The sequence below is a fragment of the Sarcophilus harrisii genome, chromosome 3, assembly GCF_902635505.1.
Source record: "Sarcophilus harrisii chromosome 3, mSarHar1.11, whole genome shotgun sequence".
Lineage (NCBI taxonomy): Eukaryota > Metazoa > Chordata > Mammalia > Dasyuromorphia > Dasyuridae > Sarcophilus > Sarcophilus harrisii.
In genome coordinates this window covers 496,489,019-496,505,128 of record NC_045428.1, presented here as the reverse complement: position 1 = coordinate 496,505,128, position 16,110 = coordinate 496,489,019, and the positions used below count along the sequence as shown (strand labels likewise).

At 37.8% G+C, this 16,110-nt stretch overlaps 1 protein-coding gene across 1 annotated transcript in view; it reads left to right on the top strand.

Annotated features, from left to right (window-relative positions):
• CAPN5 (calpain 5) overlaps positions 1-16,110 on the top strand; it is a 145,319-nt gene that overhangs the window by 107,028 nt on the left and 22,181 nt on the right. The window contains exons 4-7 of the mRNA XM_003764627.4: positions 9,033-9,241; positions 10,149-10,341; positions 10,958-11,151; positions 15,358-15,435. Coding sequence (XP_003764675.1) covers positions 9,033-9,241; positions 10,149-10,341; positions 10,958-11,151; positions 15,358-15,435 — 674 coding nt within the window. The remainder of the gene's footprint in view (positions 1-9,032; positions 9,242-10,148; positions 10,342-10,957; positions 11,152-15,357; positions 15,436-16,110) is intronic.

Below are 16,110 nucleotides of genomic sequence, written 5' to 3'. Positions count from 1 at the left end.
ATACAAAGATAAAAATTATATAGTTCCTGATTTCAAGGAGCTTATATTTTATTAGGGAAACATAAACATGTAAAACAAGACATAGACAAAGTACAAATGTAATTGGGGGAAGGATCAGGGAAGCTCAGTGTAAATGACATTTTCCATTGTTTGGAAGAGTATCAGGGATTCTGAGATCTTTCTGAGGTCATGGGGTTCCACAATTCTCACCCATATCATATAAGCATTTGGGATATACTGGAATAGAATATTGATATTGAAAGCATGGGCTTTGGGGGAGAAGTGTTGAGACTCTGAAAAGCTCTGAACGATTTCCCAGGGGAGTCCTATCCCATCGCTTCCAGTTGATGATTCCTTCAAGCTCTTCTTCCTAACAAGATTATTCAGATTGGGCATTCGCTATTACTAGGGACTGAATGACATTATGTAGGGTTGAAGAGGGGTTTCCTGTTCGTGTGTGCATTAGAATCAATGGTTCATGGATATATTCTGTGAGTCTGCAAGGGATAATCAATATATGCTATTAACAATAATATTTACCATTTATGTCACTCTTTCAGATTTGCAAAGAGTTTTACATATTATCTCATTTAATCCTCACAAAACAACTTAGTGAAATTGTTATTGTTACCATTTTATAGATACTGAGGGCATTTGAGGCATACTGGGGGAAACTGAGGTAACTGTCCGAAACAAGATTTAAATTCAAGTCTACTTGACTCTAAGTCTAACACTATACACTGTGAAATCTAATTTATTTATTTATAGACACTATAAACCTCCCACCACAATCCTTACAACAATGCATGTTATAGGACAACTAGATGGCATAGTAGATAAAGCACTGGTTCTGAAGTCAAGAGAACTGGTGTTCAAATCTGGCCCCAGACACTCAACATTTTAAACATTTACCAGCTGTGTGACCCTGGGTAAATTACTTAACCCCAAATGCTTTGCCAAAAAAAAAATGCATATTATATTATTGTGTACTGTAAAAAGAGCCTACATAGCAGGTAAAAGATCCCTGAAGACCTGTCCAACCACTATTAATGGAAATTGAAACAGAAAGCAGAGTTGTGAAGAAGTGATCTTTATCTTTGGAGATAACTTACCTATAGTTTCCTTCTGAGCATTTGTATACCTTTTCCCATCTGTTTGTAGGCCAGATGTTATATCTGAGCCTGATTGAATTGCTAACCCTATGACTAATTTCTAAATATTTTCCACCATTACCCCTCATTTTACAGCTGAGAAAATTGAAGCCAGAAACAAAGTGATTTACTCCAGATCTCACAGATAGTGCTAAATTAGTTGCAGAAGTTAAGCTTTGGACCCAGACCCCCCCTCTGACTCCAAATTAAATTCTTTTTTCACTCCATATTTATAGGGCACAGTAGGGTTTATATTATCCTTTCCTTACAATATTCCTGTGGGATGTGTAGAATAAATCTTGACTTCATTTTACAAATGAAGAGTAAATGAATTTAAGATCCCTTCTAGTCAGACCAGGGGTATGCTGATAAAGGTTTAAAAATTGACTCTTGGAGGGGATTCACACATGACACACTCAGGTTTAATCTGTATTATTAACATTTTTTCCATCACTTTCTTAAGTCTAGACAATCAAAAAAAAACCAAACAAACAATAAATCAGCCCCTGATTTGTAGCTTTTGTCAATTTCCTGAGGTGTAAATGCTCATACTGAAAATTTAATAGTTAGCTCTCTAGAACTGGTTCTGATTCATTCCAACATTGCTTCTATCTCTAAATACGGTGACCTCTTAAGGAAATTAGTTGTGAGTTTTCAAAATGGACCGTGTAGAAGGGATTCTAGTAGTCATTTGGTCCTTCCTTCTAATTTTATGGCAGATGAAACTGAGAGTCAGTTAAGGCAATAGATTGGCTCAAGGTCTCATGGCAAGTACAAGGAAATAGTATTAGAATTTGCCTTTGCTGTGCAAAGTTCAGAACCCTTTTCCCATGGAATTATAGACTCTAGAAATGAAAGGATCCTGGCTGGTGGAGGGACCACTATCTAGTTTGCCCTTATTGCCCTTATTTTTCAGACATAGAAACTGAGGCCTAGATAGATTAAGTGATTTTCTTAAACTCTCATAGATAGAAAACAGCAGAGGTAGGAATTTGAATACAACTACTATCCTCCAGTGATCTACCCCCCCCCCATATTGTATGGCTTCCTCTAAGAGAACTGACCCATATTTCTTTTTCTTGCTCCCACCCTCCAACATGGTAACAGGCAAAGGTGGGCACCCCAACCTGAAAACTCTCTTGTTTTTTGCCTGGGAAGGCTCTGGAATCTGGCCATGTCTGGGTTCTGAGGCCAGAGTAAACAGAAATCCCCAAAGCTTCTTCCTGTGGATTGCATCAGCCTTAGTTGTGCTTCTGGGTCCTTCTCACTCCCTCTTGCCCAGAATTAAAGAACATTCAAGATTTTAAGGGCATATCCATTTCACTAAGATGCTGAATAGAGAAAGCTAGATCCCCAAACACATGCCACTAAGGACATAAGATGCTGGAGAGAACCTGAGAATCTTATACTCAAACTATCCTACTGCTAGAATCTTAGAATTTTAGGATCCCAATAAAGGAAAAAGTTCTTTTCTAAAAGCCCAGTATCTTAAGGACAAAGTCTACGGCCCTTTTGGAAGGGGGATGAGCACAGTGTCTGAAATGTAGGAAGTGCCTCCTCACATGGATGCATAGATGCTATACCACTCATTTTTTAACATTTAATTTTTATTTTACTAAAAATTAGGGGCATCTAGATGATGCAGTAGACAGAGCTCTGTTCCTGGAGTCAGGAGGACCTGAGTTCAGATCCAGCCTCAGACACTTAACATTTACTAATTGTGTGATCCTGAGCAAGTCACACAGTCTCAATTGCCTCATATAAAGATTAGCTAATTTTTTTTCTAATTTTTCTCCCTCACCCAAAGAAAAAGGAAAAGGAGAAAAACAAAATATTTGGAACAAAAACTCATAAGTCAGACAAAACAAATCTCATGTTGTTCTTGTCCACATTTTGAATCCTTCTTCTCCCTATCAGGAGATGAACAGGCTGTTTCATTATTGATACTCTTTGGAATTTTGATGGGTCATTACTGAACTGCTCATTGTCAAAGACTTCCACACTCACTGTGTTTCCTCATCATTTCTATGGATTCAGTCCTGTTATATACAGTGTACAATGTTTAGCTCTCATTTGAAAGTTCTTTCCCTTTACAGTGTTACAATCATTGTGTAAATAATTCTGCTTCTGCTTGCATCAGTTTATACAAATCTTCCCAGTTTTCTCTGAATAAGTCATATTTGCCATTTCTTACATGATCCAGTACATAATTTGTTCAACCCTTCTCCCAAACAATATATATCCCATCATTTTGCCAGTTTTTTATGTTCATCTTTGAATATTTTGGTGTAATGAGACATTTTTCTCAGATTTCTTCAAAGTATAAGCTTTGCAATGGAGTTTCTGGGTCAAAAGGGAAACAGTTCTAAGTTGTTGTTGCTATTTTTTTTAATAAGGGAAAGATGATCCAGACCTTTAATATAATTGGTGTAAAGGAAGTAGATTTCTTCTTTTTCTTTTAAGTAACTGCCAGATGGACCAATTGGTCAGATATGTTATAAAGGGGATTTTTATTAAGGTACAAGTTGAACTAAAGACCACTGGGGTCTCTCCCAATTCTGAGAAACCTGTGATTCAGTAACTAATTAGAAAAAAAAAATTCTTAATAGTACTTGAGATGACTGATCTTATGATTCTAGTTAATGTTTTTGTGATTTGTACACATGCTTATCAACATAGACATCCACACAAAGAAATATATATGACATACTCTATTATTAATCTTTTGCTCATAAAATCAACCATAGCTTATTGCCTCCTAAACAAAGGGTAGTCTACTTAATCTGTCATTTACTGCTCTATCCAGTCTGTCCTTTCAGCTCTAGCTAGCTCTGCTTGTAGTCTGTATCCAAATTAGATTATCATAGCCTTCCTAATTTCATCCTTCCCTTAGCTCCTTAAAAATAGAGATTGTTTTATTCTTTATGCCAATGCTGGGCAAATAGTAGGCACCTAATAAATCTGTTGGTTGATTGATTTAGATAGGCTTAAAATGCATTCCATTCACATCTCCACCTATCAAAAGTCCCCCAGAGTTAGATCATATGTCACTTCATTCATGAAGTCTTTCCTGATTTCCCCAGTTAAAAATGAGCTCTTTCTCAGATTATTTTATAAAACTATCTCTCTTCTTATACACTGATTTTATTCACATTTATAGCATGATTCTATGTTCGTGTGCTTTTCCTACTAAACTGTGAAGGTGGGAAGTATTGTGTCAAACTTCAGATCTTTACCCACTCATTGCATGAGACTCTGCACAGTTGGTGCTAAATAAATGTTTGTTATATGAACACATAGACTCATACCTATCTAAAAGGCAGCTTGATATGGTAGATAGCACTGTGGATTTATTTAGAAGATCTGTATTTAGATATTCTAGATATTTCCCAATTGAAATCACAAATTAGGGCTGAAAAGGGATTTTCAAGGCTATTTAATCCATTTTTTGTTTTGTTTTACAAAGGAGGAAACTAAAGTTCAAAGAGGTTAAGGAACATTCCCCAAAGTCATGCAGGGAATAAAATCAGAGGCAGGATTTGAATCTAGATCTTGTGACTTCAGAGTCAATGTCCTTCCACTACATCAGGCTGTGTCTTAACAAGTCAGTGGCTCTCAGAATCCCAATTTCTAAACCTGCAAAATGGGGGGAAATGTTTATTCTTTATATCTCACAGTTGTTTAGTAAGGGAAACACTTTGTAAGTCTAAAGTACAGTATTGCTATAGAATATGGAGAAACAGCATGACTTAGTAGGAGGACTAGATTTAGAGTCTGCATCCAACCTTGGATACTAGGTATGGGACTCTGGGCTAGTCACTTTGTCCTTTCTGCAATGACTGAATTACAGATGGGTCTCTATTTGAATTGGGGATGGTAGTTCCCACACTAATCAAAAACAGTTCCTGGATATATTTGATGTATTATTATTACATACATTCTATACGTGCATATCTAGTATGTTGTCTTTTAACACATACACAAACAAGTTTATAACCACAGACCCATAAATATACAGGAATGAATAAACAGACATGCATATAACCACACATAGACACATACAAGTACAAAAACAGATACACACACACATACACATACATATTCACCAATCAGTACTCCTAAAAAAAAGGTTTATCAATGCCTTTTGGGATTTTTTTTGTTTTTTGTTTTTATATCCCAATCATTTTCAAATATGACACTCTCCTTTGAGCTTTACCCTATAACAAAGATGAAAAAATGTTTAAACAAAAACCTGTAGTTCACAAGTCTGATAGTGTCTGCAGCGTTCCACATCATTGTCTCCCACCAATACTACCTCTTGTGATTGCATTTCCTTCCTTCTAAGTGCATATTCCTGGTTATATCTTGATTAAAGGGAAGGTACATGAAGCTCAAAGGAACCTGAAGATACCTCCATGTAGTTTTGAGAAGTCTAATAGTAATAATAAAATCACTAAGATTTATGTAGTGTCTATTATATGCCAGGCAGCTAGTTGGTACAGTGGATAGAGTGTCAAACTGGAGTCAGGAAAAATTTAAATTTGGCCTCAGACATTTACCCTGGACAAATCACATAACCTCGGCTGCCTCAGTTTCCTCAACTGTCAAATGAGCTAGAGAAGGAAATGGCAAACCATGCCAGTTATCTTGACAAGAAAACTCCAAATGGAGACAGAGTTGGACACGACTGAAATGATTGAACAACGATTATTACAATGTTTCAGACACTGTGCTAAGGCCTTTACAAATATTATTTTCTTTGATCCTCACAACCACCCTGGGAATTAGGTATTAGTATTATCATCCTGATTTCACAGTTGAGGAAACTGAATTAAACAGAGGTAAAATGACTTCCTAGAAAATATCTGAGGTCAGATTTGAACTCAGGTCCTCTGAATCTGGACCCACTATACCATTTAGCTCCCTGGGAAACAATAAGCTGGTGAGGAGAACTTGGCCAGGATTCTCTTCTCTTCTGCCTCCCCACAGCTCCAGTCCTCTTCCCTTAGGATCTTCTCTGTACTGATTTGGTGAGTCTTGGTAGATTCATGAGCCCAAGTGAGAATTGGGACAAGCAGAATTCCCCTGGCTCTCTCTTCACCCCTCTCATCACGATGCCCTGGGGACTCATTAATCGGCTTCTCTGCTACTCACCAGGCTTTGTGCAGAACCTTGTTAGCCACTAATGACCCTCACCTGGTCCTGAAGGAAGTCTCAGAACTAGAGAATGACAGTAACTCTGAGGCTGTCTGGCAATTGGGAAAAGCCCTGGATTTGGAGTCAGGGCCTGCATCCACAGCATTGCTCTACTCCTGCCTAGTGATGGGCCCATGGCACAGTCTTAAAGCCATAGTCAGAGGACTTGGGTTTATCCCCCAATTCTGCTACTTCACTACCTGTGTGACTTAGAGTAAGTTATCTGCCTTCCCAGGGACTGAATGGCTTCATCTCTAAAATGTCTAAGAAGACATTTCTCTATCTACCACAACATTGTACTGCCTTTCATACCCATTCTACAGAGGAAAAGACTGAGGTCTGAGGAGATGAAGGCATTTTCCATTGTTTACATAACCAGTAATGAGTCGAAGCAGGATTCAGCTCACATGTCCTTCCTCAACTCTCTACAATTACAGTTACTTTTTTTTAGATAAGTAATATTTTATTTTTTAAAGTAATCAATATTCATTTTTAAAATAAGATTTTGAGTTCCAAATTTTTCTTCTTCTTTCCCTCTCTTACCTTTCCCAAGACAGTAAACAATATGATATAACTTATACATGTACAATCATAGTAATTTTTCTTAAATTAACTGGTTTTGATTTGTTTATTGACATCACTAACATTTCTCCCAATATCGTTCATATCTCATATAACCAAAAAATATTTCTAAAGAGGAAAAAAAATCAGCAAAATTCATTAATACAGTGAAAAAGTATGAAAATAAAAATAGAAGTCCATATTTGTGGACTCCATCCCAGCAGAGAAATGAGGTGAGTGGGTCTTCTTGCATCTTTTTGGCCACATTTATTTCTTGTAATTTCATGACATTTCTTTTTGACTGTTTTGTATTTGGTGTTCTTTTGCTTTGTGTGATTATAATATGTCGGTGTGTGTGTGTGTGTGTGTGTGTGTGTGTGTGTGAGCTTTTATATAGTACTTAATCTGTGTCCGACACTATTCTAAGTACTTTACAAATATTATTTTATTTGATCCTCACAAAAACCCTGGGAAATAGGTATTATTATTATCCTTATTTTACAGATAAGGAAATTGAGGCAAACAGGGTAAGTGACTTGCCCAGAATCACACAGATAGTAAAAGAATGGGGTCAAGTTTAAAATCAAGTCTCCTGATTCTAAGTGCAGCGCCCTGTGCACTCTGGAGCCACCTAGCAACCTGTTGCATGTATTGTTTTCTTGTCTGCTTCACTTTGTATCAGCTCATGTAAATCTTTCCATGAGTCTCTGTTTCATTGTGTCCATTATTTCTTTCCGCACAGCAGTACTTAATCACATACAAGAGTTTGCTTAGCTACTTAATTTATAGACACTGACTTTGCAATTTTTTGCTACTCCTAGATTGTTATTATCATAATTAAAGAAATTTCTCTCTTTGTCTTGAGAGATTGTCTGGAGGGTCATCGGATCATAGATTTAATATTTAAAGATGGGGAAATGGAGGCAAACAGGGTTAAATGACTTGCCCAGGATCATATAGCTAATGAGGGTCTAAAGCCAGGTTTGAACTTGGATCTTCCTGATTCCAGGTGAGGCACCTAGCCACCTAGCTGGCTAACATATAGTAAGTCTAACCATCTGGTTTTAGAGTTGAAGATCCTGAGACCTAGAGAAGTTGGGTTATTAGCCCAGTGTCACACAGTAAGTTCTGGAACCAGGATTCAAACCAAGTTCTTTGACCTCAAATTTCACACTCTTTCTACTGTATCATGGATTGCTGTGCACATAGACTGGTAGACAAGATTACTATTGGCTTTTTAATGGGTTCCTTCCCTTCTGGCATAGTCATATCCCAGATTCCCATTGCTATCCTCCCAGTCATTCCAGCTCCTCCCTGAAACCATAGGTACCAGGCTTGAGGAAAGGAAGCAGAGTCTTCTGTTGTACCAATGGTTTCAAACCGAAATAAAAATGGATCCTTCCACGCTGCATATTGACTTAGAAAATCTCAACTTAACATTATATTATATTGTATTTTTATTTATTTTGTTAAATAGTTCCCAATTACATTTAATCTGATTTACTTTACATGAGGAGTTTTGGGGGTCAAATATGGCAGCTCTAATATACAAACTTCTGACATACAAGGTATGTCCCATTCATAGAATCTGAGAGGTGGAAGGTGAATCATCTGGTCTAATTCCTACCTTAACAGCCAGTCTTGTCCACTCTGTCATCTGCAGTCAGAGGTCATCCAGGATCTACCTGAAGACTTCTGCCAGTAGAATGTAAACTCCTTGAGAGAAGTGATTTTTTTTCTGTTGTCTTTGTATTCTCAGCACTTAGCACAATGTCTTGGACATGATGAACACTTAAGAAATGCGTGTTAGATTGGATTGGACTAACAATTATGGGAGATTCACTGCCTGATTATGCAATTCATTCCCTTCTTTGTTAAGGGCTGAAATCTGCTGAAATCTGCCTCCTTATAACCTTCCTCTCATGGAGTTAAAGGACCTGAATTTGGACCCTACCTTTGTCATTAACTTACTTCATGACTTTGAACAAGTTATTTATATGGGTAATCAATCTTGCTCCTTTTAGGACTGTGTTGAAGAAAGTTCTTTGTAAACTTCCAACTTCTGTAGACATTTTTATTTTATAATGATTATTTCTAAGAGGATTGTCTCTTGTCTGTCCCTAGGTCATCCCCAACTGGAAGGAGCAGGAATGGAACCCTGAAGACCCTTCGAGCTATACGGGCATGTTCCATTTCCATTTTTGGCGCTTTGGAGAATGGGTTGATGTGGTCATTGATGACCGACTGCCTACGATCTATAACCAGCTCATCTACTGCCATTCAAATGTTAAGAATGAATTTTGGTGTGCTCTGATTGAAAAGGCTTATGCCAAGTATGTTCCCTTGTGCTGGGGCAGCTGTAGGGAATGGGGGTGGGCAAGGGATCATTGTAGCAGGGAAGAGGGATTTGGGTCCCAATACATTAGTGCATTGTCACATAGTTAAGATAAGTCACATAGTTAAGAAGTCAGAAATTTAAAATCCAATCCAAATTTTCACTCAGAATCCAGTATTCTTTTCATTACATTCCGTTTCCTCCATTGAAATGAAAATCTACTCCCCTAACCTCGGCTTCTGAGAGCAGACATTAGAGATGCGCACCATCACCCCTGGATCAGAGACTTTTCTGAGAGAACCTAGTGCTTTCATCCCACTGATGGTGGATGTGGTCTCCCCTCCCTATCCCCTAGACATCTTCCTCTAGACATGTCCCACTTTGTCCATTTGTCCAATGTTTCTCTCTCCCTCCTTCTTTCCTTCCTCCCTTCCCTCCTTCACACCCTTTTTCCCTTCCTTCTTCCCTCCCTTCTTCCCTTCCTTTCTTCTTTCCTTCTTCCCTTCCTTCCTCCCTCTCTCACTCCTTCCCCCTCATTTTCTTTCCTTCCTCCTTTCTCCTTCATTCCCTACCTCCCTTTTTCCCTTCCTCTCCACTTCCTTCTTTCCATTCTTCCTTCCTCCTTCTCTCCCTCCGAGAGGCAGATCAATAACTCATCTACAGCTTAATAGTCTTAAAGAGTCACCTGGAATCCTGGAGAGGTTAAATGACTTTCCTGTCTCTCTGCCTTGGTGAGATTTCAGTGGATTCTCACAACAAATCTGCAAGAAAGAGAAGCTGGGATTAACATCCCTATTTTATAGATGAGGAGAGTAAAACATGATAAAACTAAGGATCCACACTTTATAGACCTTGTAAATAATGACCATAGCTCTTTCTCTCCTTATTTCCTGTCTCCCTATTAGGTTGGTAGGATGTTATGAAGCTTTAGATGGAGGCAATACTGCAGATGCCCTAGTAGATTTCACAGGGGGTATCACAGAGCCCATTGATCTGACAATTGAGGATTATGCCAATGATGAAACGTTGCGGAACCAGCTATTTGAGCGAGTATTGAAGGTCCACTCACGTGGGGGGCTCATCAGTGCATCTATTAAGGTGAGAGGACTTGGGCCAAAACAGACTCCAGGCCTGAATTCTGAACCTACCACTAACCCCTTAAGGCCTGAGTCAGTGTCTGCCAGGGATAGCTTCCACATAGTTTTTCATGAGGAGTTTATGATGTATGATCTCAACTCTTTCATTTACTAGTTGTGTGAACTTGGGGAAGAAATTTCTTCCTCTCTTTGATCCTCAGTATTTTTATCTGTAAAATGAGAATAATATCTGTAGTACTATTTCATAAAACTTGTATGAGGATCATATAAGATAATGAAAAGCCTTTGAAAGCCTTAAAGAGGGATCCAAGTATCAATTGTTATTTTTTGCTCAAGACATTACTGAGGGATATTATAGGCATCAGAGCTAAAAGTAAGTAGGGGTCATCTAGTCCAACCTTCTAATATTACAAATGGGTAAACTGAGGTTCAGAGAGAAAATGACTTGCCCAAAATAACAGTCCATAGTAAGTAATGGAACCTAGATTCAATTCCAGGAGACTTGACTCCAAATTTAGGACTTCCTCCACCCCCTCATCTTTGGTGGTTGAAGGGAGAGAATGGTTTGCCCTCCTGATGATTTCTCCCTTCCTTCTGATACTTTCCATGTCATTTAGGCAATGACAGAATCTGACATGGAGACCCGGCTGGATTGTGGACTGGTGAAGGGTCATGCCTACGCCATTACGGATGTGAGAAAGATTCGTCTGGGCCATGGCCTGATGGCCTATTTCAAGTCAGAGAAGCTAGATATGATCCGGTTGCGAAATCCTTGGGGGGAGAAGGAATGGAATGGTCCCTGGAGTGACACGTGAGTCCTTGACATTGGTTAAGGGCAGTGATTAACCCCAGAAATGGAAGAGCACTTTTCTGAGGTCAGGCACTGTTGTTTTTGTTGGAAGAAAGAAATTGGAGGATTTCTCTAAATACTTTTAAGCCATGTACACAGTCTAGATTGGGGCCAGTTTGACCATGATCCTAAGTTGGTGTTTATTAGGCTAAAGGACAGACCAGCATCAGCTCCTTGATCCTAACCCTAGAATTGAGTCCTAATCCTAGAATAAGCTTTGAATTTACAATGAGTCTTGACTCTGATTGATCTCAAGAGCCATGACCTTCATCTTGGCCCTAACTTGATCCCTTTCTACAAAACAGTTAAGTTTTTAAAATTTTAGACTTTTAAAAAAAGGGTTATTTTAAGGTGATTGTCATTTAATAAAATGCAAGTGTTAGATTATACTATAGCTGTAGGGGAAAATCTTTTAATGAGATTTGATAAATATTTGATAAATAACATAGACAATTATGTTGTATAAATTACCCTTCTGCTTTGATTTTGTTTTGGAAATTAGTTATTTGTGTAAGATGTATATCAATGTCAGTCTGACCTGAGGTTTTGGAATGGGGCTGTTCAAATAAATAGATATTTTTGTTCTATCTTCTTTTTGAAGATGGCAGTATATTCATTAAATACTCAGGAAATATTTATTGGTTGATTGAATGAATGAATGATGATGTTAAATAATGTCTAAAGATATACATTTCACTTTTTCACATTGTCCTTGTGAGGTGGAGAAGAACAATGATTATTCCAATATTACCAGTGAGGCTCAGAGACCAACTCCACATGCCTAGTAACTTGCGGAGCTTAGACTTGAGCCTAGATAGCTTTCTTTAGATACAAGTGTTCTTTCCAGTACATTTACTTGGATGAGTAAATGAATAAACTATGTGATGTTCAACCACATAGCAAGCCTATATACTGTTGGACCCACAGACCAGGGAGAGAGAGATCACAGCACTCAGAATGTTAGAAGCTGAAGGGTGTGAACCACATCAACCATGGAATGTCAGAGCTGGAAAGGATCTTAGAATATGAATGTTAGAAAAAAGAAGTGACTTTGGAACATAGGGTTGAAACATGGAACATGGGAAAACTGAGAAGGACCTTGTTTTTATTTAGTTGTTTTTCAGTCATGACTGATTCACCATGATCCCGTCTGGGATTTTCTTGGCAAAGACCCTGGAATGGCTTGCCATTCCTTCTCCAGCTCGCTTTATAGATGAGGAAACTGAGGCAAACAGAATTAAGGGACTTACTCAGTGTCATATAGCTAGGAAGTTTCTGAGGCCAGATTTGAATGGAGCTTCTCCTGAGTATAGGTAGGTTCAGTATTCTATCCAGTATGTTACCTAGCTACCTCAGAAAGGACCTTCTAATCCAACTTTCTTATTTTATGAAGAAGAAACTGAGGCTTACTTTTTCAAACTTTTTAGCAGCTTAAGATTTAAAGAAAACTGCAAATATTAATACATAGAACTATACATGTGCAAAATAAAACTAAGTTTACACAGAGGATTAGGATTACACATGAGACCACATAGTGAATGTTTGATGGCTTCAGAAGTAATTACTCTGGAAGGAGTAGATCAGGAAAAACTTCATGGAAAAGGTAGAACTTGAGAAAGAGATTAGATCTGGCTGAGTGAAGGGGAAGATTTAAACAAGACTGCCCTAAAAGGTTAAGCAGGGACTGTCTTTTCCCTTTTTTGGTATCTCCAGGGCTTAACACAATACCTGGCACATAGTTGGTTCTTAATAAATGTTGACTGATTGTTTGAATTTAGGTAAGAGAGAAGGTAAGAGAGAATTTAGGTAAGAGAGAAGAGAGAAGGAAGGTAAGAGAGAAAAGTACAGAACATTCCAGTGTGGCAAAATTAAATGAACAAAAACATGAAGGTAGGAAAGAGCCAGTTCTACAGTGGGACAGTAAGAAGAATGGCTTAATGAATGAATGCTTCAGTCATTCATACACCTGTAGCAAATATGAATTTATACATACATATAAATACATACATGTATACATTTGGTTACATATATGTTATATCATATACACATATGTATCTATCAATGAGTCATTGATTGACCACCAATAGGTCCCCAGCCAAGCTCCACTTGGTCATTGTTTGAGTCCTGATTGACTCATATTGAATGTAAATAGCAGTCATTTCTGCTTTGGCTAGAAACCCTCAGAGTCTTCCCTTCCCAGATTTATTTATTTAGGTTTGTTGTTTTTTTTTTTTTTTTGACCAGGTGAAATAAGAGATTTATTGCCTCAATTGCCATTTAGCTTTAACTGAATGGATATGGTCTCAGTCAAATTGATTCTTTAAAAGACCAAAGTCTCTCATTGCATCCAGGACCATCTCCACTCACCTAATATATATCTTGCCACTGGACCCAGATGACTCTGGAAGGGAGAATAAAGCACTTAACCTTGCACAATGCTTCCTCATTTAAATCTAATTCACCTCTCTGATGTCATGATCCTCTTCGAGAATGAAGGACCAACAACAAAAAAATGCGCGTGTGTGTGTGTGTGTCTGTCTGTCTGTCTATTTGTGTGAGAGATAATAAAGAAATCAAAAACGATCTTGCCTTCAAAGTTCTTAAAATTTCTACACCTAAAATGGCCTCCCTTTTAATTCAGCCTTGCAGATGTGTTTTTATATCTACCAGCTCATATCAGCTTACCACATGGTTCAAGTGAATTCATGTTAAAGGTAGAATTTAGATCAAATGATCTCTGAAGTTTCTTCTAGTATTGAAATTCTATGATTCTAAAGTTCTACAGTTCTATGATTCTAGGTTCTGTGATGCCAAAATTCTATCAAATTTAGAATTTTTAAGATGCTGTGATTCTAAAACTATATACTGATGTTCTAGAATTGCAGAATGATATAGATTTATAATATTCTATCATTAAATATGCTCTTTTAAGATCTTATAATTTAAAAATATCTTATCGATTTTTTTTTGTTTGTTTTTTAATAGTTCTTTCCAATAAAAACACCAAATATACATAGAATCCTCTCTGGTAATAAAGGAAAAAGTCAAGCCAAATTTAATGAAATTAAATTTAAATGTAATTCTAAGTCTAAAATTCTGAGGTTCTACACTCCTAAAATTTATGGTTTTAGATTATTAAGTCTATCTTCTTTGCAACAGTGGTCATGGTAATAGATAAAATAATTAGGCTAATGTTTTCCTTGGCTTGCATAGAATAAATGATTACTCATCTTACCTCAGGAGACAGGTGGTATTATGCAAGACTGATTTGTACCAGATACTGCTTTTACTACTGTATACACTGTTGCCTTGACACCCCATCTATGTAATTGATCTTTACTGTTCCTGTTATGAGAGGCTCTGTACAGGGAAGTGCTGGGAAATGTTTGCAACTAGCTCTTGGGGGGAGAATTTACACACATTCTTTTAAGTCTAATCTGCATTATCAATGTTTTCTCCATCACTCTTTAAAATCTCAACAATAATTTTAACAAAACAGCAAAAATAAATCAGGCCTTGATAGCAAATTTCAGAGGTGTAAATATTATGCTGAAAATTTAACAATCAGCTTTCTCAGCTGGGTTTAAGTTGATTACAGCACACTCCTGTGTGTATATGGTTATTTACCTGTTGTCTCCACTATCAGACTATGAATTTCTCAAGAGCAGTGATTTTTTTTAACCCATCTTTGTTGCCTCTGCACTTAACACAATGCTGGCACATAGTAAGTGCTTAATAAAAGCTTATTGACTTTAACAGATGCTTATTGACTTGACTGTCAGTTGAAGAGTATATAATATACTCTTCTACACTGGTAGAATTTCCTCTCTGGAGCACTCTCTATCAATGAAATCTTAGGTCCAGTTAAAACAACAAAGCCAAAGAACTCATCATCTTTTGTCGTATATAATTCATTCACTCATGCATCCATTATCTATAAGTGCCAGCAGTATGCAGAGCCTGTGCTAAGAGCTAGAGTGTATCTAAATTGAGGTAGGGCATCAGCGTTTCCCCCTGGTAGAGCTGATAATCTAGCAAAGGGAGAGGACACACACAGGTGAGGGCAATACCCAACAATGTCTGATCAGGTAATTTGAGGGGTGTGAAATCTATTGTCTCTCTAATTGATTTTCTCCATCCCATCCCTATTTCCTCCATATCCCACAGTTCAGAGGAATGGCAGAAAGTAAGCAAAAGCGAGCGGGAGAAGCTGGGTGTGACCGTGAAGGATGATGGAGAATTCTGGTAAGTCTCATGCATAGGGAGACATGGCTGGAGAAGGGGTGAGGGAGTGGAGTCCAGGAGAGTCTTTGATGTTGAGATCTGAGCACAGGGAGAGACTTATCTAAGGCCATGTGAGTCATAGAAAGTCAAGATGACCCTGGATACTGGAAACACCATGGAATGGGAGGGGGGAGATCAGAAAAGACCTCACTTGTAGATCTGTGTCTTCCATAAGCTCATTGTATGAACTTCCAGGAGTCCCTTCCCTTCTCTATGACGGAGTTTCTCTATCGAGGTATTCATGTATTTCAAGTGCTAGATAAATGGGAGGCCTCCCTCAAGAGGATAATTATCTTTCTACTCATAAAACTTTTCTTGGATGTTTCCACATCCATTAAGTTATAATTACAACAGCATCTCCATTTCTGAAGCACTTTGAAATTTATATAAAGCACTTTGCATATATTACCTTTCTTTGTATCCCTAGGACTGCTTAGCACAATGCCTGCCTGGCGACAGCTTATTCATGGTTAGGTTGATTGATTCCCTCAGGGAAGGTACTGTCCTCATTTGAGCAAGGCCTTCCTTATTCAAGGTCACCCAACTTATAAGTGGCAAAGCTACATCGAAATCTGTTTCCTGACTCCAAGGCCATATACCACATAATTAGTCAATAAACAGTCAATCAATCAATAA